Below are 26,647 nucleotides of genomic sequence, written 5' to 3'. Positions count from 1 at the left end.
AGTAACTCTTGGAATGAATTAGTTAATGAATGAGGTGTTTGGCAAGGTTAACTGTAAAGCAAACAGGACAAAATATATAGGGGTGCCCTCCTATGCCCAGACTTATCATTCATCTAATCATGGTTGTTGACCTGACCTGGTGTCATTATTATATTTGAGAGACCCTTTTAGGCTCCCCATCCACGTGGTCTACATACAACCTGCCCAGTGTTGGATGGAAAAATCTAACAAAAGCATCTTTGTAGCAGAAATGGATCATGCAATGTTTCCAAACATTGGAGTCCTTGAAGCAAGTAAATACTGCTAAGATTGCCCTTTGTTTTAAATAGCTGTGATTTTTGATGGATGGAAAGTCTCTGGCAACCATATTGTTGTTTAGCCCCCAGTGACTGACATACCTAGAAGAATGAGGGCAGGTCTCAATACTAATTAAAATTCCTAAAAGACAAACAGGAAATGCCATCCAGCACAGTTTTCCTATATTTTTGCCTTTTTGTGATCTACCAGGTAAACAGACTGGGGAGCTTGTTAAGAATAGGATGACCATGGAACATGGTCTGAAAGGCTTGAATCAAAGTGAGGAACTGGAACAAGGATTATTCTTGAAAGACAAAGGAGAGGTCCAGTGTTTGTCATTAAGTATTCAAAGAGATGTATGTAGAACAGGAGAAAATTTTCTTGTGTTTTGCTGGAGGGCCCAATGAAGAAAACATTATAAGGATATGCAGTTCAATCACTACAAAGAGGAAGGCATGGTCCCTTTGTAGATTCAGAAGTGAAGATGACTTGTCATGAAGCTGTGGGAATAATTCAGGTAGAGATTGGTTGACTGTCTGGTAGAGATATAGGAAAAAGTATTCATATTGATTCTGAGATGAGCTCTAGAGGCCTTTCTATCTCTAGGAGTTAGTAATTTTTATTTTGCCTGGGGTTATTATTAAAAACTATTCGTTACTTTGATTTAGCTTTGGTTTTAGATTAATTTAGGCCTTAGGATCAGAAGGTCAGGCTAATTTTCTAAACTAATTTAAAAGAGGACTTGAACTGAAATTAGATTATTTCTTTAGTTTTATGTAAACAGCTTTAGATTATTTCTTTAGTTTTATGTAAATAGCAAACAAGTCATAACGTGAAAAGCTTTTCCCAAGTGTCATTTTTATCTGTATCTTTACTGTTGAGTATTCAATTATGTTCAGTTAAGCAAACACTAATGAATACCTACTATTTGTATTCATTCTACAAACTTTTACTGCATATTGACTATGGGCCGGACTGTATTAGACAGTGAGAACATACACCTTGTCATTAGGAACTCATGGTCAAGTTCATACAAGTATGTCAGCAGTAACAATCCCTGTGGTAAGTGCTATGATAGACATTTGCCTACGGCACTTTGTGCATGAAAAGAACAGTATAGAAACCACTCTGTGTGAGAATATGGCGTTAGGGAAGTTCGTGAACTGCTAAGTATCCAGATGAAAAGAAGGATGAGACATGTTTTTTCCTCTCTACAAGGTTTCAGTTAAATTGGTATTTTGTCCAGAAGATGCCTAAATGTTCACAAGGTGTAATGTTAGTCCTTTGTGTTGGGACTGTCACCTTACTTTCTTAGCTATGATGTGATCACTATATATTATCTTTCAACCTAATCTGGACTCCAGTCTTGTGATAAAAAAAATTCTTAAGAATCTGGGATGGGTGTAGCCCCAAATCTGAAGATTGCTGTGAAACCAGGGGGCTGAAGGGTACCCCTTGACTTCTCCTGGACTCTTCTACATTTACCAATAGAAACACTTCTTGTTGTCCAGATAAGATATGGCCTATGATGGGAGAATTGGAGAGGAACTTGGAGATGTAAAGGAGAGAGCACTTGACACCAGTGCTCCTAAGAACTGTGAGCTTCTGAGATTTAGAACGAGGAAAGAAAGGAAGAGATTTACTGGTGTGTGCTGTGGTGCACAGGGAAGTGTGTATCTTAGGCAAAAACATTATGAGCCTAGAGTCAATATGTGACTACTCTCTAATTTCTCCCCTATGCACCTCAACCCTGCCTCTTGGTTCTGAATTGTGTTACTTTACCTTGCTTCTTGAATGCACAAAAGGATCTGAAAAAATATATATAATTAAGGGTTTAGGAAAGGAAAGGATAAATAAGTTATGTTCATTGAGACGTCTTTATAATTAGCACTTCCCGCTGGGAATGAGATCTGGTGGGTTTTATTCCTTTTTCCTCCTCTGAAACTAGTCTTCTTCTGACTCAAGTTTTCTTATCATTTTAATAGTATAAGAATGCTTGTTACCCTCACAATGTAAAGAGGTGACCTGAGAATTTATTTCCTACAGCTTGAGTAGTCAAGAAGTATAATTCTCAAGCAGGAAGCATGAATGTTACTCTCTTTGTGATCCTTGAGAAACACTTATCATCCATTTGCTGTACCAAGAAGCCAAGTAAGCAGTGAGAAAAACTCATCTTCTTAGGTTCAGAGAGAATCTCATCTGTTCAGTTAGAGAAAGGAAGCACAGTGAGGTCATTCGAGAATGTGGTCTTTGCGTTTGTATAGTGGTGAACTTCTCAGTACAGAATAAGGACCTGGAGTCCAACTCAACAGCACTTAAACTTGGAACTCAATGGGTAGCAATTAGGAGAAATTTAAAGCATACCTGGGAGGCTCCAAAAGTAAATATTTCTCTGGGCAGATGTGTTATAGCTGAATTAACTGGGTGTTTGTGCAACTGCAATGAATCGGAGAGATAACAGTCTTTATTGCCTGTAGATGTAGCCTGTGATTTCAAAATACAAGTGGTGTTAAATGTTCCCAGTAGAGGTTCAGGCAGTTTGCTGAACAAACCATTGCTGCTGCCAGGTTATAATCATACTGCCTTGGGTTATTTGTCCAATTCTAAGTAATGAGGTTCCCATCACCCTCCATTTGAGGTGTGTTTATGTTACGAGAACTTGGGTCAAATTGAACTTAAATTTCATTTGATTGTTCTCTGCTAAGAACCATTCCTAGAGGAGTAAAGCAAGATTCATTTCTCTCATATTATTCCTTATTTAAAGTTTTTGCAGGAGGAAAACAGATGATCTCTCCCTTTAGGTTGATTGAGTATTTTAGGAGGATGCCTTCAGCCTCTCACTTTCACTGGTGAGAAAGCTGTAGAGGATGCTCTGTCTGGATGTTCTGATCTTGTCTGTTTTCATCCTGAGACCACTTGACAGGAAGAAAGTTTTGTGAGTTTCCTTACAGGGTATAATAAAGAGGGAGAGGGGGCAATGAGGGTTGAGATTGAGGCCACAGGGGCCAGAAAGAAAGAAATACGGAATGCCAGTATAGCAGTGAGCAGCAAATACATGTACTGGCTTACAATAACTGTTATCTTTGCTGTAATACAATGCATTTCACCAAGATAAAGACTCTACTACAACTAGGATTGGTTTTGGTTTTGGTCCAGCCAAGGCCAGGATAAGGGAGGTATTCACAAGGGCTCATCCTCTATGATGCTTCAACCCTCATGCTACATGCTTTTGTATGCATGGTCATAATTTATATTACTAATGATTATGCAAGGTTGGTATTCTTCCCCACCTAAGAGATAAGAAAAGAGAATCTGTCTAATGTCACATGGAAAGCAAACAGCACGGACGCCTAGGTGCTCAGCCATTAAGCATCTGCCTTTGGCTCAGGGCGTGATCCCGGTATCCAGGATTGAGTCCCACATCGGGCTCCCTGCATGGAGCCTGCTACTCCCTCTGCCTGTGTCTCTGCCTCTCTCTGTGTGTCTCTCATGAATAAATAAATAAAATCTTTAAAAAAAAAAAAAAAGAAAGAAAGCAAATAGCAAAGCTTGGGCTGGAATCCAGTCTATTTTATTCTGGTCATCTTAATGTAGAGCTGGCTGAGGTCAACATGATTGCCATGATGACATTTCACGCTCAGGCACATAAAACAGCGGGCATTACACCCAAAGGGTTGCACATGAAAAATTCCTGAAGGTAATGATCCCTGGTGCACAGCCTGAAAGCATTCAATACTTTTTTGTCAAGTGAATCAATAAACGGGATGAAATTTAAACCGGGTTTTGAAATGGGTAAGGTTGAGAAGCAGATGCCAGTCAAATCATGACTAATTGTGGAATAGTTAGAGAGTTTATCATTACACATCCTTTTTATTCACATCTCTGTACAGAGACCTGAAATATGAGAGACTCTAATCATTATCCTATATTTGTTAAAATACTACTTTTTATTGGAAATAGCTCTTTTAAAATTGTCTTACTTGGATGCCCTCATTTTCATTCATTCTCTCAGCTGGTATCTGTGAAAGCAGTATGTCCAGGCACAGGGCACAGTAGAGGTAAGGCTAGAAAAAGTCTGAGGCCTGACACAGAAGTCCCTGAACATCAGGTTAAACTGGGGTTTTACTCAATAGGCTACTAAGATATGGTGGTAGAGCAGCCATGGACGATGATAAATGGATAGGCGATGTGGTTGGATAGGTATTGCCATCCCTAGTGCAGAGGCAGACATTAAGTCACAGAGTAGTCGTGTGGCTTGCATAAGACCACAGAGTATCTCAGGGGACAGACTGACAGAGCCTCATTCTCTGGACTCTGGAGCTTTCTCCACTACATTCAAATGTCATCTTTCATAGCAAATGGCACAAATGCCTTATCACAAAACAGGGACAGGGTAAAAGAAAAGAGATAGCTGGAAACTTCTGCCAGTTGACTTGCCAAAAAAGAGCCTCATTTGTCCACGTGTGGAAGAATACAACTGAGCAGAAAAGATACAGAGGCAAGAGATGCTTGCCCTGAGGAGCCAAGAGCTGTTCTGATTATCCCATTTGCAAGAGATTGAAATCTACTCTGAGATTTGAATTCAGTGAAATAAGATTAGATCTCTTAACCTTCATGCTAACCTCTTTGGTCCGATGGTAGAAGTGACATCCATCTCCCTGGAATTTCCTGCCAGCAGGGTGCTGACCTCTGTTCATTACCATGCAAGCAAACTCCTGACCTCCCCTGTCCTTAAAGGCTCCAGGGTTTTAGAAAAAGCATAGAGAATTATAAGACTTTCCTGAACTTCCATGTATTCCAAGGTTTCTGTTTTCTTTTTTTTTTTAATTTTTTTTTAATTTTTATTTATTTATGATAGTCACAGAGAGAGAGAGAGAGAGAGAAAGAGAGAGAGAGGCAGAGACATAGGCAGTGGGAGAAGCAGGCTCCATGCACCGGGAGGGCGATGTGGGATTCATTCGATCCCGGGTCTCCAGGATCGCGCCCTGGGCCAAAGGCAGGCGCCAAACCGCTGCGCCACCCAGGGATCCCCCAAGGTTTCTGTTTTCAAATTAACAAATTAATTTTTAATAGTTACAGGTAATTAGGTGAAATTATAAAAGTGAAATATACTTCAAAATGACATGAGAGGATACTTGTTGCATGGCAGGTACCTTTGTGTGTATATCATTTTATATGCACAGTGGTCCTATGAGACAGATAGGAGTATTCCTAATTTATGGGCAAGGAAGTTTGAGTCACCTTTTCAAGATCATTTAGATGGGAAGCAGGAAAGCTTAGAAACAAACCTGAATCTTCCTTGACTTCTGTCCACTGTCCTCTAGACTGGTTCCCAGATGGAGGGACTTTTAGTCGCCAAGTCAAAAGCAATACTGAAAACATTCATTGTGAAAAATATAAAAGAACCGAAAGCAAGCTAAATATTTAAATGCAAGGACAGGAGGACTTTGACAATGTTTATAAGTATTTTGCATAAAGTCATTCTTTCCATTCCATAGTAGGCACATGACCTACTGTGTCCTGGGCACGCTCCTAGGTACTGCGGGTAGGGCAGTACATATGACACTCCTATATTTGTAAGGCTTACATTCTACAGAAAGAGATAGATGATAGATAAGAGAACAGGTATGCAAACAGGACAATTTCAGACAGAGGGTCAGAAGAAAAACCAGGAAGGAGAGACTTTCAGTAGGGTGACCAGAGAGGGGAATATCTGAACCGAGGTCTATGTGATAAAGAATGGTAGAAGTGATATCTATCTTCCTGGAATTTCCTGCCAACAGGGTGGATTCCTCCTCAAGAAGGGATATTTGAACCAAGGTTTATATGATAAAGAAGGGAGCGGGCATACAGATATGGAAGTGGAGTGCATGGAGAAGGATGCTGCCAAAAGAAGGCTGAGAACAGAGGTCTAAAGCAGAAGTAATCTTTACATGCTCAGGGAACAGAAAAAATTGTGGAGTAGCTGGAACCTGGTGATAAATATCAATACTTTGGTGAATTAAATTGAATTTGTTAAATACGAAGATTTTCAAAAGAAAGATTAGCAAGAGGGCAGCTGGAGGAGGATATAACCAAAAACAGAAGAGCTCAGAGAAGTACTAGTAAATCCAAATGGTGAAGGTCTTGGCAGACCTTTTAAGAGAAGCATGGCACTTGGATTCCTTTAGGATCTCTTTCAGTCGATGGTGGGTCATTGACATTTAATTGGATTGATCCCACAATAGCTCAAGGGCTTAAGACAAAAACACTGTCCACACAATGAATTTGCATTTTTCTGAAGCAGTTCTCCAGTGGGAAGATTTGATGCAGCCCCAGACCCACTGGGAACTGAAAGCAAGTGAAGACTCTTATCTGAAGACACTTTTCTGGTGAATGAAAGAATCAATGAGAAATAGAATAAAATGTGGAGAATGAGAAAACCATTCCTGTGCTTTTTCAAATATTTTGGTTAAATGATGGAGTAATTTTAAATGAAATAGAAGATCAAATTGAATAGGAAGAGGAGTCTAGTATCCTTGTGATTAAGAATAAGGATTCTGGAATCAGCTTGATGGAGTTTCAAATCTTTCTCACTAACTGTATAACCTTTAGCAGATTCTCCTGGTCTTGCTAAGACTCAATCTTTTCCATCCGAAAAAAATGGGAGTGACAATAGTATTTAGCAAGCTAGTAACAGAAATTTATAATTTGGAGGAGGATTAAATGAAGTGTTGCCTGTCAAGGGCTCAGCATACCCTTGGCCACATAGAGAATAATCAGAAAATGGTATCAGTTGTTAGCTACATCAGGAAGAAGCAGAGGGGAATGTTTAGAAATGTGTGATTACATGAAGAAGACAAAAAGAAATCATAAAGCAGTTCTAAGTGTTTTTGAGCAGGGGCATTACCTAGTCAGAGCTAAGCACTGTGGAATCTTACAAGGCGCTGCCCCTCTCTGTGCCTTGGTTTACCCATCTGCCAGTGGAAGTGGATGCCAGGGCAAGATAGCAAATGTTCTCACTTGCATCCACCCTTGAAGATGTGTTTGATAAGTTAGTCCCAGAGACGTGGCATTCAGCTGCGGTCTAAAACAAGGGTGACCAAGTTTCCTGTTTTTCCCAACACTGAGGATTTCTGTTACATGTAGAACTAGGATTTCAGTGCTACAACGGGACAAACTCTGGCAAACTGGGATGGTACTCACCATACAAAAGTGTTGTTCCCAAGAGGAAGTGAAGGGAGTGGTGAGGAAAGGCTCTAGTTCAGAGGTACCTGACTGGCATTCTCCTTGCATCCCCTTCTCTTTGTTAGGCTCAGGTCCTTGCTTATAATGCAGTGCTGGTGTCTGTATCGTGAGCCTTGCAGGAATGGAAGGAGACTCTTGCCATTGGCATCTGCAGTGCCGTCATATGACGCGTAGAAATGAAAACCACTGCCATGTTAATGAGAGAGCACCTTGCAGTGCTGTGTCCCTAGGGGTAAGATGTAAGTAATACAAAATTCAGAGTTGCCCCTAAGGCCTCTTGAAGTAACTTTGGGACAGCACTGTAGTCCTTCTTGCCTATTTGTGTACCCTGTCCCACCAGAATACAGTGGAAGGCCCTACTCCTCCTTGTCTACCTGACAGACTTCTCTTTCCAGCCCAGGAGACCCCATCTTTGGGAGGCTCTCCTTGTACTCCCAGGAGGAGTCCAAGCAGATCTCTCTGGGTTCTATGTTACCCTGTTGCATGGTTCTACCTGAGTCTTTAATGGCTTGGCTATAGCTACAGACTCACTACCTGCTCCCCGTTACTCCCAGCTTCCTCTGAAGGCACTTACCTCGGTGCCAAGTCAACAGTGGGAATAGACTGTATGTGCTTCACGTCATATTAAAAACCCAGAGCCCAGAATGGCTGTTGAGACTGTGGAATGCATCTTGTACTCTCTCCTGTCCACTGCTCTGGCTCATTAATGCAAAGCCTTTCAACAATTTTTTTTCCACGGGAAAAATGAAACCCATTAATGTAATTTCAAACCTAGTCTCTCTACCTTGAGCCCCAGGTTTTCTAGTGTCAGAGCACCAATGTGATGCAAAAGAATTAAAATTGCAGCAAAATTAAATAACGTTGTGGAATGGATGCTAAACCAGGCACCAGTTCCATGACATGTAGCATCAAAATGTACAAGTACTAATTATCCACTAATTACAACCACAGTAGAACTGAGCTCATTTTCACTGAGAAAGAACTGACACAGTGCTGTGAATGGTTTAAAAATCTGCTCTCAGACTCTGTATGCCCAGCCATTTGTTCAGAAGATCCTGAATTTCTCAGAATGCCAACAAAGAAGATGACATTTTCTTTTGATCCGAGTGGCATGTTTATTTGACCAATGGGTTTTTAAGTGGGTCCCTCTTGTGTATCGGCCCATTACAAGCTGTTAGCCCCAAAGAGGCAATGCTACACTGCTAAAAATGTAGAAGAAACATTTGCAAATGTGCTTCTGGCCCCTCTGCTGACTTCGTGGAAGGGCTTGGAGGTCAACTTTGGGATGACAAGAAAAGGAGGAGGGAAAGACAGAGGAACCTGAATATAAGTGCCCAGCATACCCACCAGCAGCTGCAGTTCCTAATTTTCAGTTAGTCAGGGTCAGCCGTGTCTTTCTCATCCCTGAAATAGGAAGAAAACTTCAACAAGCTTCTGCCACCGCTGCTAAGGGAACCAGTAAAGGAAAACCTAGCCAATACTTACAATATGCTAGTTAAGGGCACAAATTTAGGAGTCCCACAGAGCTGGCCAGTTGGTAATGCAGCTGTCAATAAATGATACGTATTTATGTTGACTTCCCTGGATACATATGGAATAAACAGGATCTAGAGATAGATTCTGTGGTGGTCTTTTTTTTTTTTCATGAAGATTTTATTTATTTATTCATTAGAGACACAGAGAGGCAGAGACAGAGGCAGAGGGAGAAGCAGGCTCCCTGCAGGGAGCCTGATGTGGGACCCCATCCCAGGACCTGGGATCACGACCTGAGCCAAGGCAGACGCTCAACCACTGAGCCACCCAGACTTCCCTGTGATGGTCTTCAAGGCTGTCCCTGTTCCCCCCCAGCTACACCAACCCCCATCCCACAGAGCCAGTATTTTCTGTTCTGTGATTTTTCCCCCCAACCTTTGTCTTTACATGATTCTTTCTGAAAAAAGAAGCTAAAATTGTCACCTAAGTCACCCTTTTGATAAGACACAGCTGATGTACCCTCTTAGCACACTCCTTGCTAGATTACTGGTTGCATTTTGGAAGAATGAATTCATTAGATTCTTTTTTTTTAAGATTTTATATATTCATTCATGAGAGACACAGAGACAGAGACACAGGCAGAGGGAGGAGAAGAAGGCTCCAAGTAGGAGCCCAGTGTGGGACTCGATCCCCGATCCCAGGATCACATCCTGAGCCAAAGGCAGACGCTCAACCGCTGAGCCACTCAGGCATCCCAATTCATCAGATTGTAGCTGGAAGTGTGTGTGCTCACTTTAGCAGCACATATTCTAGCCAGAAGTGTGATCCTACAAGGCCCTTTGACTTGTCCTGCATTTTGATATTGACTGCGGAGTGCCTTGTGGACCTAGAGAAGTCAGAGGATGGCTGTTCTGTGTACCTCCTGCTTTCTGTTTTTCACCCCTACATACACAATTTTAATGTTCTTTGGGGAGTGAAACATGGGCTGAGCCCTCTCTGACGGGCAGTTAGCAACCCTACTTATACATGACAAGTTCTTGGATAAATAACATAATTTAGTTAAACAAAAAAGTAAAGGCAAAAGAGAAATAAAATACATATTAGAAGGAGTCAAGAAAAACTCATTAGCATTGGCAAACTGCCATTTCCCCCCATTAACCTCAATTAACCACACAGACTGCAGACTCTGACATATGATACAAAAAAATATGGCTTTATGAACTTGTAACATTTTGTGTTAAAAACCCAAAATAATAATTATCACAGCACATAATTCCAATTTGAATTTATTTGGAAGCTTTTTCCAAAAGACATGGGAGCTTTTATAAGCTATAATATAAATGCTGAGTGATCGTTGCCATACATATGGACCATCACCTGCTTTGGGTGGCAGTATGTGTGTATGCACTCACATACGCTTTCATACACATTTTCAATAGTATAGTTTGTTCACCCAATAGACTAATATTGACCACCATCCATATGCCGGGCACTTTGCTAGGCATGGAAGATACAAAGATTAGCCTAGATTCCTATATTCTTTTAAATGAACATTAAATGAATAAAAATGTAGTTGCCGTGGGGAGTCACAGTCAATGGAAAGAGACAAACATGCAAACAACATACAAAGCAATAAAGCTATAATGCAATTTTTTATAAAGTCCTCTATTAAAGACCGTAATGAATATACAACTCTTCACTGATTTGATACAGCAGTTTTTCCCAAGGAGTTCTAAAAGATTCTAACCCCTCCTTTATTTCCACTTACATTTATAAAGGGGGGGAAATATTGTGTTACTCCCAGTGAGGAAAGGGTGATTGCTCCCCCCATTACATCATTGCTGTGTTTCAAAGGAAGAAAGGGAGACACGCATTTTTAGAGACTTGCACAAAGTTGCTGCATTCATAAATGATTAAGCACAAATTTCAGCATTCTTGCAAGAGGTGGTACTTCTTCCCAAAGAAAGACCATGAAATTCCATTAATTCAGACGTTTGTGGAGGAGGATTTTACAGCAGTTGAAAATGCAGATTCTAGAATATTTCAGGAAACACACGTTTACTGCTTTCAAGTAAACACATAAGGTTAATGCAACTATTAAAGTGTTGCCAGACAAAAGACCTGGTTGGACGGACTCTAATGAATAGTTACATAGGCTATTTGCAATTAGAACATCAAAATGGAGGTTGTTAAAATTAAAGTGCTTTGCAAATGGTTTGTCTCAAGTACATTAAATATTCCCCTGGGACCTTTCCACCCTATTAATTTACCTAGGTAGTACAAAGGTAAACTTCAACCAGCCCCAGAACTATTACAAATTCTCAGATAGGTGGAATGAAAAATAATGAGGTTTTACAGTGTATATATAAATGTAGGACAAAAGGGAGGGATTGAATTATGTGGAAATTAACTGGAAAACGTGTGATATAAAAAGGGGGGAGGTTTGTCAGTCTTCTGATAACATTCAAAGCTCTCCATAACAAGCGATATTTTTCCCCAGATTTTTAAAAATTGAGTTTCAAAACATTGCTCCTACTCAAGACCTTGTATAGATCACACAGCAAAGATGATCTTAGAGAATGGCATGCCTACAAAGCACAAATGTGTTTTCGAGACTTTGCACATCCTCTGAGTAATTTGCACTTTCTCCAACCTTCTGATTTTATCTGTCACATGAAAACAGATGTAGAAACAAATTATTTGCAGTGAAATCGTTTCTAAGGGGAATGCAGTGGTGGTTTTCACACCTCTAGAGTGTGTAGGAATTAAAGAACTTCATGTTCATTTGAATAAGTAAAAGGAAACTTCCACTTTCACGGACTTGGTTATTAAATTTTCAGACATTGTCGAAGGTGACCCATCTGAAAACAATAAGGTGTCCCTCTTGAATGTAATTATAAATAGCATCCCCGTGCTGTTAGGACTTTTAATAAAAATAAAAGATAATGCTTTTTATAGATGGTACATCTATTTTTTAAAGAGCCCTGCTACTAAGTGCAAGGCACATGCCAAGCACTTCATCTGTACTGTTTGCTACCCAGAGCCTGTGATGGAGTTAGATCTATCCCCATTCCAGAGACCACAAAACTTAGATCAGAGAAGTTGTATAACTTGTACTTGGTCACACAGCTAAGAAATAAGGGAGCCAGGATTTAAAACCAGGTTTATCTTTCTCATTAATCTGTCTCATGCCAGCTACAGATTTGCTACTTTAACTTTTTCCATCTTCTCTGTTTGTTGGAATCTTATTCACCATCTAGGGCCCAGTACAAATTCAACATCCAATTTATTCCCTTAAATTTTCCAGTTGCACGAGTCAGCATTAATCTTTCCTTCGTTGGGGCACCTGGACTTGTCTAGGGTATATATTAGATCATACCATGTATCATTACTATGTGCATATGTATCTGTCTCCCTCACTGGATGCGGTGGGGACCAACATGAAGGCTTATTGTTGTATCCTCTTGTCTCTTACCAATGTGCCCTGTGTCCAGATATGCTTTTGTGGTGAAGAGATAGCATCACCACAGAGTGGGTGTTAACTCTGCTACCTGAGTGCCAGTGGAGCCAAGAGAGGCATAATGCAGTACAAGAAAGTTGCCAGAACTAAGAAGTCAGACTGTAGCTGAGATAAACCATTATATTAGGGGTAGATACAAGGCATATGTCCAATCTAAAAATCAGAATAAACCTGGCAACCATGGGGTGTAGTCCTTTGCTGGGTGGATTCAGAATAGAACTTTGTAGAACTCAGGGGCTCCTGGGTGGCTCAGTCAGTTAAGCATCTGTCTTCAGCTCAGGTCATGATCTCTGGGTCCTGGAATCAAGTCCTGCATGTGGCTCCCTGCTCAGCGGGGAATCTGCTTCTCCTTCTCCCTCCACCCTCCCCCACTCATGTGCACCTTCTGTCTCTCTCTCTGTCTCTCAAATAAATAAGTAAAATATTTTGTAAAAAGAACTTTGTAGAATTTAATGGAGAACACACAGGTGACTGTGTACCAGGGGCCCCATTTCATTGGCCTTTAAATTCTTTTGTATTTTAAAATGGAGTATTTTTCACTGTGGGAAAACTAGAACAATTTGAATAAGCCAAAAAAATCAATTACCTTAGCCCCATCACCCAGCAATAACATCTGTCTATATAGTGATTCCCACCCTTGGCTAAAGATTGGAATCACCTGGAGCTTTTTAGAAATCACTGTGTTCTGACCTCTGCCCATCCCAAGTAATTCAGAACTGGATGTGAGACCCTGGCAACAGCAGACGTTAATGCTTCTCTCGTGATTCCAAAGCACAGCCAATATGAAAACCAGCCATGGTCTAGAGCCAGGCTTCTCAAAACTCAGTGTCCATACAGATACCTGGGTCTGTGAGGAGCTTGCAGTTTTGTGCTTCCAAGTAGCTCTTAGGTAATCCCGATGCTGCCACTCCATGCCACACTTTGAACAGCAAATATATATAGTATCTTCTCAATAAAATGTAACAATGAGAGGATGAAGGATTTCTGATAAGTCTTTGCACAAGTTACTTAAACTGTCGGCATCAGTTTCCTTGTCTGTCAGGTGACAGGGAGAGTAGTAGACATTTTACAATTTTTGTGGCCTAAATGTTTAGACACACTTGAGGAGAAATATTAAGATGGGAAGGAAACACAATTAGACTTTTGAGCACATACGATACAACAGGCATGATTTTTGGAGCTCATTACTTGAGCTCCAAAATGGAATAACATTATTTGAGCATGTAATATTGAGCCAGGAATCAAACTAAGCATTTTAAATCAATTGTTTGATTTAATAAGCCTCATTTTACCAATAAGGAAGCTGATGTTTAGCGACGCTGAATGCCATGCAATTGCCTGGGGGCAGGGCTGAAAGCCAAAGCCAGACAGTCTAATGCCAAAGCCAGAGTGCTGGTTAGTGCACTGCTAATGAGTACACCATGATGCTTCCCAGACTAGGTCATCACTAAGACCCATCTATATAATGTAATTTAGATTTCCAGCCACTACTTCTTCCTTACTTTGATCATCTAATACTCAGAATTATGCAAAGAAAAATCTTGGCAGAAAGAGAAAGGGGGAGATGTGCACCATATTGCACATCTGAGCGCACACATCAGTGGTATGTTAATGGCACCTAAAGATGGCATCATTTCATACAACATCCTTAATATTGGTTCACCATCTGTAGCTTAATTTCTCTGAAGAAATCCAATATGGCATTCAAGGTTTAGCTAACTCCCCTAGAGACTTCTTCAGGTGCATAAATCCTTCTTCATCTAGGCCAAACCGGAAGGCAGAGGGCTATGTGAGATTAGGAGGGAGATCCATGAGAGTTGGTGATGAGGAAACTCAGGGAAGAACAGATGGGACTCGTAAGTATCCAGGTATTCTGGCAAAAGTAGACTCTTACACAGCATCTCTAGTTCTAAGCGTGTGTGTGTGTACATGTGTGCATGTGTGTATGTATGTGCATGCATATGTGGGTGTGTAGGTACAAACACATGGTATAGGAGAGAATTGTTCAGAGAAGAGTCCTTTGGAATATTCTCCACCATACATCTTCTTCATTATTCTTCCCTTGTTGACCACTATCTTATTCTTCACCTTGATGACAAGTTGCCTTGACCTAGATGCCCTAATCGATCTTGTCTGTAATGAGTGATACAGCAAGGGGGCAGGGCTTGCCTGAGCCTCAGAACTCTCCCTTTGGGCTGTGGGCAACTCCATCTGCCAACAGGGCCTGAAGTGAAGGTACAAGGGTGTGTGTCAGCATCGATACTTCCTGCACTAGCTGGCTTTCCCCCCTGTGCTACCTGTAGCAGCTACAGCATCCTGTATCCAAGGGGGAAGTTTCTGGGAGAAGAATCCTGCCTGTGATTTCCCCTATGCTCAGGCAGAATTGAGAAATGCCATCCACTGGCTTGCAAAGAAAGAAAATGAAACTTATCTGTTACAGAAAACCAACAGCTATGAACCATGTTTAACCCACAGGGTCTTCATACTTGGTTCAGGACTCATCCTTACTTACATAGTTTTAAAGCTTCTATTGGCATCTTAGAAGTTACTGTTTATAAAGAAAAGTTCGAGTTGCAAATGAAAGCTCCATCAGTGATTTCCCTGTCAGATTTTCTTAAGAAAATTTAACAGTAGCACTGTATACTCAATGAAGCAACTCCAAATCTTTACACCTCATCAAGCAGCTCTTACTTAAAAAGCTTGTCAGTGGAAGCCTATTTCCAGACCCTTTTTTTATTAACCTTTTTATGACTGATGCTTTAGCTCTTGTGTATTTTTTATTTTTGGTGGTTCTTTTCTTTTTAAGGAAATGTTGTTTAGGGAAGCCTGGGTGGCTCAGCCATTTAAGTGCCCAACTCTTGATTTCAGCTCAAATCATGATCTCAGGGTCATGAAACTGAGCCTCACATTGGACTCCGGGCTCAGCTGGAGTCTGCTTGAGAGCTCTCTTTTGCTCTCCCTCTACCTCTCCCCACCAATCTCTCTCTCTCTCTCTCTCTCAAATAAATAAACTTTTTTTAAAAAAAGAAACATCGTTTAGTCTAAGAACACATCTGGTTGTTTCTTTAAAACAAACTTAATAGATGTTTTCACTCCAACTTTAATTTTTCCTACAAAAATCTTTGCATTTGAATTTGCATTTTCACTGAAATTTGTACTTATTGTGTGTCCCTTTCATTCTCCAAATTCAGCGCACAGCTTATGTCCACATGTAAATACATAGGCAACATTGCAAGGCTTCCTGCTGGGCTTGAATTGAAAGGTGGAAACAGAAGTTCTAGAAGTTGGAATCTTAGGGAAGAGACAATAAACATGAGAATAACTGAGGGGTTTTTTTCACCTAAAAACACATGCTCATAGTTAACTGGTGTTTTTATGTTTTTATTTTTCCTCCTTTTGCGAGATACGTTTATGCTGAAGTGTTGATTTTGAGCAGCGAAGGAAAAACGTCAACAAAACAAAAAAGCAATCTACTAAATGAGAGAAGATATTTGCAAATTATATATACAATAAGGGGATGATATTCAAAATACATACAGGGGCAGCCCTGGTGGCTCAGCAGTTTAGTGCCGCCTTCAGTCCAGGGTGTGATCCCGGAGACCTGGGATCAAGTCCCACATTGGGTCCCTGCATGGAGCCTGCTTCTCCCTCTGCCTGTGTCTCTGCCTCTCTCTCCCTCTGCCTCTCTCTCTCTCTCTCTCTCTCTCTCTCTGTGTGTGTGTGTCTATGAATAAATAAATAAATAAATCTTAAAAAACAAAAACAAAAGAACAAAATACATACAGATTTTGCGGGTAAATATAAACCTCTTGTTCCTGCCTGGGTGACTCACTCACATCCGGATCAGCTGGGTTCAGGTCCATCAAGAAGAAAGTGGATTCAGAAAGAGATCAGAGAATGATCTCCTTTTAATGTTTTTGTATTACTATAGATGCCTTATACTGAAAAGAGACTTAGGACATTCCCAGGTAAGGAACCAGGAGCCTAGAGAAAATATGTGATTGCCTAGAATCTCATACCCAATAACTAAGAGGGCTGAGACTGGCACCTAGGCCTCCTGGCTCCCAGGCAGGTGGCTTTGTCACCACTGCACATACTCATCTGCTAGGGAGACAGTGAAGAGGCTTCCAAGTTAGTGTCCCTGAGAAGAATGGTGATTCAGTCGTTGGTGACCTTGGACAAGTTATTAAACTAAATTTGCTCCTATAAATGGAGTCAGAATAGTTCTTTTTTCTCATAACTGTGAGATTAAATGAGAGCATGTATGTGAACTATTTAGTACAGTGGCTAGCACATAGGACTGAACCAATGTGGGATACTATAATATGATCATTTGCTTACCTTTCTCTACAAATGAGATAGAAACCAGGATGTGGAAGACCATGGAAATAGACACGAAGCCCCTGTGTGTAGCATTAAAGATTTACAATTTTTAATCAGCAGCTAAAAAAATAAAAAGTAAAATAAAAGGCTATCGCTATTTGTCCTAAACACTTCCAACTTTAGCAGGAAAGAGAATTCCAAAAATTGGGAAACCTTGAAATTATTCAAAGAATGAAAGAGAGCATTCAGGTAACTTTAACTCCCATGGTTTGGGACCATAATGGCCACTCTGTATAAAACAGCATGGAGAGTTCTAGAAGGTTCATTCAAACAAGTTTTGCTTATAATGTGCTAGCTTCTACATTGAGTGTCAAGAACAGGAGGTGAATAAGATCTGCTTTTTACCCTTTTACTTGTGTCATATTAGGAACAATTCACTAGCAATCAGAGACATTTATTGGGTGCAGTGATGGTAGTATGTATGTTTAACAACTATGACAGGTACTATTCTAGATTCCTGAGGTCAACTAACGAACTATCCCAAATCTCTGCCTTCTTGAAACTATGGTCTAGAGGGGGATCCCAGCCTCAGATGGATTATACCAAACATGCTGGAAAAGTCAGAGAAGCCTTCACCGAGCAGCAATGTGTGAACTATATGGAAGGACAGTGAGAGGTCTAGCAGATAGCTGGGGGTAGGCGTGGAGAACTGAAGAGCAGAGGAAATGAAGATGAGAAAGACAGCCTAAGTACTAATTGTAGCTCACGGGGCTGATAATTCTAGTTGCATTTTTAATACTAAACTCAGCTTCCAACAGTCCTGGAAAATTACATGGAAGCGGCTAAGACCTGCATTGCTTCAAGTAGCACTTAAAGAAAATGTGAATGTCATGGCAGTTAGATTACACAGCTGCGACCCAGGACACCCACAGGGAGAAAGAGCTGGGGAACGATGTCATCTCACAAGTATGGCTTCTCTGACCATAACTACTTAGAACACTCTGAGTTCTCTTTGGAACAGGCAGTGACATTTTTGTGCTTGGGCTGTTTCTCAGAGAGATTGTGAGAGTCCTCTGTCTCCACAACAAAAAGTCAAAACTAGTTGTTTTTAAAATAATTGCATGGTTCCAGCCACATGGTCTCCCCCTCACTTTAGTGAGTATCATTCACTTAGGACTGGCATAGTTCTCCTCCTAAATTGGAGGTTTGCATATGTAATTATATCAAATGATGTGTTTGTTTATATCTCCAAACCACATTCAAAAGCTTGCCTAGGATTTATCTTTGAAATTCAATTTCATCATGTCAGTCCCCAATTTACTGTGCCCAGTGGGTCTACAGTTACATGTGTGATGTACATGCCTCTCTCCTGCAGAGATTACACAATGGGGTTGCCTTCCATGGTGATGAATCAGAAGAGCTGAGGAGAGAGAGAGAGTGCTCTGTTTTATCTTCTTCCCTCTTCTAAGGCCCAGGCACATTCAGCTACAACAGAGATGTTAAAAACGAAGATGCAGCATTGACCGCTTTGATGAATTCCTCTGGACTGTGAGGATAACTGAAAAACAGCGCTGCTAAGTACCAGAGCTCATCCAAGTGCATCTCTTTAGGAGAAGAGAGCTTTCGCCCCTTTCTTGGTCTTGTCCTTGATAACAAGGATTATTTCTTAGTACAAATAACTACCAGTTGTGGCTTTAACCCGCAAACATTCCGTTCATTATTTTTATGTCCCTGACTCCCCATGGACAAACCTGATTATGCTATTCATCCCAACCCCTCTTCATGCCTGATTCCTATGCTAACTTATCCATCCATTCATTCATTTATTTTTAAATGTCTGTCTTCTCCAAACATGAGGGCCTTGTTACACTCTAAAAGGCAGAGTTTGTGATCTCTCCCTGATTTTTAAACAGCTTTACTGACATGTAATTTATATGCAATGACATTCACCCATTTAAAGTATACAATTCAGTGGTTTTCAGAATACGTATGGAAATGTGCAACCATCACTACAATCTGTAATTCTAGAGCATTTTCATCACCCCAGAAGAAACCTTGTACCCACTAACAGCATTCCCTGTCCTCCACCTTACCTCATCTGATTTCCTGCCAATTTTCACTTTTGACTTAGATTTTTTTTTAATCTAAAATAAAGATAATGGAAACATAGAGAACTAAAACCTACAGAGGTTTTCCTGCCTTTCTTCCAGGAACAGAAACTGTTTGGCTTTCTCGCAGCTCTAGATTTGCTGTTGTGTATGCTTTAGGCTTTTCACGAAGGCTGTCTCTTTCTCTGTTGGCTGATAAATATGTGAAAAACACATCCTGGTGATGGTATGCAGATGATGCAGATGTCAGGGTAGCCACACTGCTCTCTCAGTTCCATGTAAGCATTGTGCAAATAAGTAACTTTCCTTAAAACAAAACAAAACAAAATCACCCTAAGAATGATCAGCAGAGGAAGCTGACTTCTTCTCTTTGCACAGCACATCACAATGGGCCATGGATGCATGACCCAGTGAGGAGGACCCGAAATGACACAAGTGTCCTCAGGGAAACAGAAGGCAGGGACTCCTGATCTTTTGTGCCTTGAAGAGCAGCAGGCAACCCGCAGAGTGAAGGCTGACAGTCCTTTCATCCATTTATAGCCTCCATATAACAAGTGTTTCTCATTCCTATCGTGTCCTCTAACAGAGGATGCCCCCCTGAAGAGGTGGTGAGGTTCATGAAAGCCCCCTTTCCCTTTCTGAGAAGACAGTTATTTCTCATTGGGAAAGTGCCTTCGTGACATGTGACCTTGTCGGATAGAATGGCTGAAAATGAAGCATCGGATTTGTGTGTTAGACGCCCACTGGTGAGACCACAACAACCCTTACTCAATACAAATCAGAGAGCTGTGCCCCCTTTATTCCTCCTTTATCACCTCAGCCACCAGTGCACTCACACCATCTCTATCTCCCCCTCATTCACCCCCTACCCTCTGTACACACTGATCCAGATGCTAAAGCAGCTGGAAGTGTTTCCTTCTTGGCTATGGCTGGACAGAAAAGTTAATGTCAATAAAAATTCATAGTGAGAGTCAATTAAGGGTAGTGAAATTGTGTAGAGCCTTCCTTAGAATTTTAGGGAGAACTGATTCAGGCATCATCCCAAGAGACTTGGATGCAGTAAATGAGGGATGAGTGGGGCACAGAATCTGAGTTTTTGAGATCCTGGGGAGTTCTGATGGGCAGCTAGAGAAGAGAAGTTACTGATTCTCCCACTTGAAACTCTTGATTATAATTTTTTTCTCCATAATCTCTGACAGTGGCTCATCTTTGTATCCCAAGAGTGCTTAGCTATGTGTCGTTCACATGGAAGAACTCAGTGAGTGGTTTCCAGGTAATACTAAAAGCATGCACCCCTGGTCCACCTAAAAATACTCTCCTGGCACACAAACAATACGTGCCTGAACAAACATATTCAAAGTCTGCTGTAAAAATGATGACTAGAATATATAATCTCTTCTACAGCAACGTTTGTCAATTGAGCATTAGTGAAGTTCCTATTCTTTGTTTTAGGCCAATGGCCAGGTGGGCAACAGGGCTTCAGAATGAAAAGGCAGATCCCTTCCAATGAAGGAACTCTGTCAACTTGTCTAGCAGTCTAGCAGGAAAATACAAACTTGTGAACAATGAATTATAGCATAGAGCAAAGAACAATACTGGTTGTGTTGGGACATACCAAATGAGCACCTAACCCTGGAAGACAGGTCACCTCTCTAACATCAGATCTAAATTTGAACCATCTACATGTGAAGCAGTGGGGTGTGGGGCATGTCCCAGCAAGAATCCATGGAGAGGAATATCATTTGTGCAGTGGGAACAAAGATTTCCCTCCCAGGGGAATGTGGACAGATGAGAGTGAATGGGAGTGGGGCCATTTAGTAAAGAGCCATATTACCCCCAGTAGGATTTTATTTTGAAGGCCATTTAACCTCCTATGGCCTCTTCTGGCTTTCTCCAAAATCCACTTCTTCCCACCCACCACATATATTAAAAACAAAACCTGGAGCTCATGAGTTCCTCAGCAGGTCTTGGTAAAATGCCTTTTCCATACTTCACATAAGCTCACTAGTATCGAGAGTGAGCTATTTGTGTGATTTTCTCTGCCCTTTTCTATCCAACAGCCCAGGTCTCAAAACCAGCCCAATCCATAGTCTCTTGTCTTCAGGGACAGTGTAGCATCAAGAAATGGAATATAAATTTGACCTCCTAGTTGCCACTTGACAGCAACAATAATAATAAAACCTACAAAAGACAAACTGGTCCAAAAGCTGGGCAGCTGGGGATCCCTGGGCGGCTCAGCAGTTTAGCACCTGCCTTCAGCCCAGGGCATGATCCTGGAGTCTCGGGATCAAGTCCCACATTGGGCTCCCTGTGTGGAGCCTGCTTCTTTCTCTCTCTCTATCTCTATCTCTATCTCTATCTCTCTATCTCTCTCTCTCAAATAAATAAATAAAATCTTAAAAAAATAATAAGCTGAGCAGCCTTGAAGGTTGTGTCTTCTCATTGTCTTTGTCTTTATACTCAAAGGGGTGATTCATTTATGGAAAACACCATTCGAAGGACAGATACAGAGATATTTCCCATGTGGAACTTATTTTGTGTAAAGATGTAAACCCATAAAACAAAATGATAAAGTCACAATGTGAAGTCTTCGGTATATAAGTTACTAAGTTTGAAATAATTATGCAGACGAGTAGCTATTACAGAAGTAACCTTCTTTGTCAAGGCTAACAAAAAATTATAGCAGCATTAAAAAGTTAAATAAGAAAGTGCTGTTTCATAGCCTGATTCTGATCGGCACCAACAACCTGAAATCCTCAATGGAGTTCTCACTGTAGCATTTCAGTCACGTGCAAATGAATCATTGAAAGTCCTTATTACCAGGAAAACAATGGTCCTTTAGTGAATTTTCACATCCCCAAAGTGATCATAGCACCTCACAGAGGTAAGCAGAACTGGAACAAATTTTTCAGGTTTTCTTTGTGAATTTGGTCTTAAGAATGATTCAAGACCATCTTGATTGTCACTGGGAATCGGAGAGTTACTGTTACTGTTCCCTATCATTTCTGCTCTTCCTTTAACTGGATTTGCTTCCGTGCTCAGTAAGCTACTTGCCCAGATATTCAAAAGTCAACTATTCTCATTTCTACGCAGGTTTGATCACAACAACTTCAAGGAAATTGGATCGAGAACAGCAGGCAGAACATTTTCTAGAGGTAAGTGCGCAGAGGGAACTGGCACTCATTAAAGCTGATTTCACTGAACTCCTTTCACCTTCAGCATAAAATGGGACTTATATGTCTTCGAACAGTGGATTCCAAAATGAAGATATCTCTCTGGGGCTGATTGGTTCTGAACGTAGAGACTTCTGGCGCATTCCTCCCAACACACTCCAGTGTGCCGACCAGAGGTAGCAGAGCCGCCTTTGCCTCCCTCTGAAAACAAGCAAGGTGCTTCAATATCCCTGCCTGGACTTCAGGCCCCTTTGTCAATCATCAGAAAAGAAAGTTCAGGAGCAGAGCCCTGTGAACCTCCAGGGCCTCCGATGTGAAGAGAGAAAAAGCAAAAGTGCTGTGATCAGAGCAAAGTACATCATTTGTGAAGACGTGTGTTGCCTTGCTTCTCATTTCTTTTCTGAGGAGAGGGTTGAGGAAGAGAAGCCTGCTAGTTGATTCACTGCCTGAGAGGACTGTTTCTGAAACCATAAAATGTACTCCTATAATTCATTAAGACAGAAACAGCAGCAACATAAACTGTAAGAGTGTTATTTCTGGAGGAAAAAAAAACACCATAAGGCAAGAGATGAAAAAATAGATATGAAAGAGCTTCATGGAACATTCTTTCTATACATAACCAGTATCTTTATTGGGAAGCTTGAAGTCTGGGTAGTATGTATGGCACTGTGATTTAAGTGTGACAGTCTGATACAGAACAGATGACAATGGAAGTTAGGGCTTTGTTAAGGTTTTATCACACATCCACTCTTCTAAAATGGCCTGTTAGTCCCTAAGAATCACTTACTGGAATCCACAGGTCCTCCACACACACACTCACACTTCGAATCTCTCCTGTTCACAACGATTTATTTAACAAGTACAGGACTAGGAAATGGTGCCTATAGATCCTGGAGTCACCCTGCCATGATTGGCTTGAATGGATAAAAGCTGTTTAATTTCTCTGGGCCTCAGTTTCCCCTACTGTGAAATGTGGCAAATAATTACTACTCCATATACCTCAAAGGATTGCTATTAAGATCGATCCTTGTATTTTATATCAAAGTACTTTTAAAACTCTTAAAGCATTATATGTAATAAAAGATTATTATTATTATCATGCAGCACTGTGATAACCCTTTTAAAACATTGCTATCATCTCATAAAGATGAAAGACTCCAGGCTGCCAAAAAATAATTATTATAATTCTTTTTTCAAAATCATACTATTGGGCTGCAGTTTGTATCTGGTCCAGAATTAGAGTACATTTGCCAGAATAATAACACCTTATATTATATTTATGTGCTCCTTTTCTTTGCAACAGAGTCCAGGACTCCCAGGGAGGTGGTGTTCTCAGATGGTTGAACCTGCTACCTGCCAGCAGGGAAAAAGGAGGGTGTCTCATTAGCTGGGGAATCTGCCTGAAATCATTTACTGCCATGTCTCTGGAAAGGGTGGTGTTTTCAAGGGGGAGGTGGCGGGGGTTCGATGCAGAATATGACTATAGGGAAGCATGTTTTCCAGGCATTTGAATTTGCTTCCCAGAAGAATCCTTAACAGTTTTGCATCCCTTACAGACTTGTATAAATACTGACCGAATACTTTTATCCTTTAGAGTAACACAGATGGATCTGGAACAGCATTTCTCAGTACCTGGTATTAATCTGCCTAGGGAAGTAGTAGAGCACAGCTGCTAGCAAACTCTTAGAGTTGTGGGGAGAAATATGTGTATGACATCCAGTCTGGTACTTGGCACTAAGCAAGTGCTCAGTAAAGTGTAGCTGCTGTGGTTTTAATTATAATTGTATAGTGTCATAATACCTAAGCCTCCTAAACATTCGACTTGATCTCCACACTCCAGAGAGAGAAGCTCCAAACTGACGTGCAGAAAGGAGCCCCAGACAGCAGCCACTGGACTGGGCCTGAATCCCAGGTTCTGCCCTGTGTGCTCAAGATACAGTATAAACAGGAAGTGACAGGGGTCACATAGTAAATGAATAAAGGATATAAGTTCAGATACCAGCTCTCTGAGGCTACTCTAATAAGTTTCCCTTTTAAGTGCCCAAAAATGGGGGTGGTAGGCAACATCCTATAGACTGGTCAGGAAGGCATCTTTGAGTAGGTGACATTTGGTGACATGAAGTCAAGATTCTGCTCAAGGCTAGTGTGATTACTCAGGCCAGGGTGATGAAGGGTTGAAAGGTGGAAGTGGGTAAAGGTGATAGGAAATGAAGTTGCAGAAGGCAAACAGGGCCATAATGACAGTGACACATTTTTTCATGAGTGCTGTGGAAAGCCATTAAGCCAGGGTGACATGACATGCTTCCCAGTGTAGGCCACTCAGCTGAGCAGAAGTGGCTGAGGCAGGGCACAGGAAGTGGGGAGACTCCAGGGGGCTTTTAGAGGCATCCACGTGAGACATGATGATGGGTTTGGACAAAGGTTGTTAAAAAATAAATAAATAACTAGAGAAGACACTTAAGGTTATAGAAACAAACTTCATGAAGCTGACTGTCTCCACTCAGTAGCTGCAAAATGGGGTGGAAGGCAGGAAGTTTTCACAGGGTGGAGAGTAAAGAGCAAAGAGGAGAAAAATTTAAAATTATCTTGCCTGGCTGGGGCTGCGTAGCCAGCCTTGTGAGAAATGACAGAGAAGTAAGTAAAGAGCCCAGAGTCGGCTTTGGCATTTGGGGATTGACTGACCAGATAGCCTTCAGTTCTGGTCACATAGAGCATTTACAGAAACACAAAAGCGATCCAAGTTTTGGTTTTCTGACTTAGCACCTCGGACAGCAGTGATCTCATCTTGGGCCTGAAACTTCTTTCAACCAGGGTGAAAGCAGTGGGTCAAAGAGAATGGTCTCATACAAGCCCCATATGATTCTGGCTGACAGGCAGCATGCTGACTTTTCTGAGGTTCCAGAGTGGAGATTTTAAATACCAAGGGTCAGCAGAACTGTACCGACTCACCCTCAAGTGCCCAGCCTTGCTCTGCCCATCTCCCAGGATCCCCATGATTTGGACTCTCTTTTAGTCGCCCTTTGGCTGAGTTTTCAGGCACCAGCTTATCTCAATCTCCCTTTCTCTCCATCTCCCTTTTTCTCTCTGGCTCTCACTTTCTACATTGTACAGTCCTTCGTCACACTATTCTTTTCTACAAAATTTCTCTGTGACAGTTTTAATGACATTCATTTCTTTTCTTCTTAATGGCTCATGGGAAGGATAGTGCTTTAACTCAGTCCTCCAAAAACTGAGTAAAATAGTATCACTCAGAGTACAGAAGAGAGAGCTCTGATGTACACAGATTTTTGTAACTGCTGATACATTGTGTGAGTTTTAAGTGGGGGTGTTGGTAATTAACCTCCTGGAGAGCCTTTAATTGCCAAGATAACCCTATGCTCCTCTTAAACTCATATTAACCTTCTGACTCTATTTCATATCTCTCCTTCCCAATAAACAAAATTGACTCTTCTTGAAAGGACCCATTTAGAGGCTGACCTGGCAGGTACACTTCCGAATTGGAAACTAGGAAGGAGGCCATTAATGATGTGTTTCTAGTTTGCTCTCCTCATGATAGAAGGCACTGTAATTGTATACTGCTGGTACTCTGTACAGTGAATTAAGATACTTAGCTTGACCATGTAAGGGATATAAGGGTTTTCAGTCTGTAAGCATTCACCTTCCATCTCTGACTGTAAGAGAACAGTTGTCATTATCAGAATCTAAGGGATTTGCTGAAGAAAGAAGAGCAGCAAAAAACTGTGGAAAGAGTCACAAGGACAATGTATTCTTCTTTGGTCAATTCTAAGTGCTAACTCTGGTCTAATTTGAAGTTTGTTATGTGTAAACATTGGAGTGGTCCTCTTTTCGGTTACCATAAAATGCAAAAACATGGGCTTTTTAGCTACTTCCTCAAAGTTATATACATTCCTTGATAGCTTTTTACGATCGTAGCAGAGGTAAAAGCCTAATTCCGGCAAACAGACGCAGGACGTTGATAACAGACACATAAACTAAATAGCAAATTAATGCTTTAGCTTAGCGGTTATGACTTTAGCCTTGATGACCTCACTATCAGAGTAAGACTCCTGTGAAAAGAGAATAAATGCACTAATTCTTTCTAACGTTATAATCACTTATATCGATTGTTTTCTCACCTGCTAGATCTAAATGTCTCGTGGGCCTGAAGCTTGATTTACCCAGACAGTGACTAGAAGCCGCATAGGAAAGCTGGGATGTTACATTCAGGCAGGCCTGAGATTGTATTTCGGGGTTGCCCACAAGGCTTAGATCTGTTTCCCACGTGTGCAAGGTGAGGAATAACAATCCCTGACACAGGCTTGGTGTGAAGAGTTATGAGATGACAGGTGAATAGTGCTCGGGACACTGTCAGACAGCAAGTGTTCTGTGAATGCTGGCAGCCTTCGTCGGTTCTCTGTGTCACACTTCTCTCTGTATTCAGTGTCTACTCTAGTACCTGGTAAACAGGGGGCACTCAATAAGTGTCCCATGAATGAATGACTACTCTAAGAGGCCTTTTTCCCCCC

At 41.2% G+C, this 26,647-nt stretch overlaps 1 protein-coding gene across 3 annotated transcripts in view; it reads left to right on the top strand.

Moving 5' to 3' along the window:
• The window catches only part of FAT3 (FAT atypical cadherin 3), a 646,715-nt gene that overhangs the window by 441,735 nt on the left and 178,333 nt on the right, over positions 1–26,647 (top strand). For all 3 annotated transcript variants that reach the window (XM_025419331.3, XM_025419329.3, XM_035703699.2), the window contains exon 4: positions 22,042–22,103. In XM_025419331.3, coding sequence (XP_025275116.3) covers positions 22,042–22,103 — 62 coding nt within the window. The remainder of the gene's footprint in view (positions 1–22,041; positions 22,104–26,647) is intronic.

This window comes from Canis lupus, chromosome 21, assembly GCF_003254725.2.
Source record: "Canis lupus dingo isolate Sandy chromosome 21, ASM325472v2, whole genome shotgun sequence".
Taxonomy (NCBI): Eukaryota; Metazoa; Chordata; class Mammalia; order Carnivora; family Canidae; genus Canis; species Canis lupus.
Note: the sequence above shows the minus strand (reverse complement) of the source record. Positions and strands in the feature narration are given on the sequence as shown.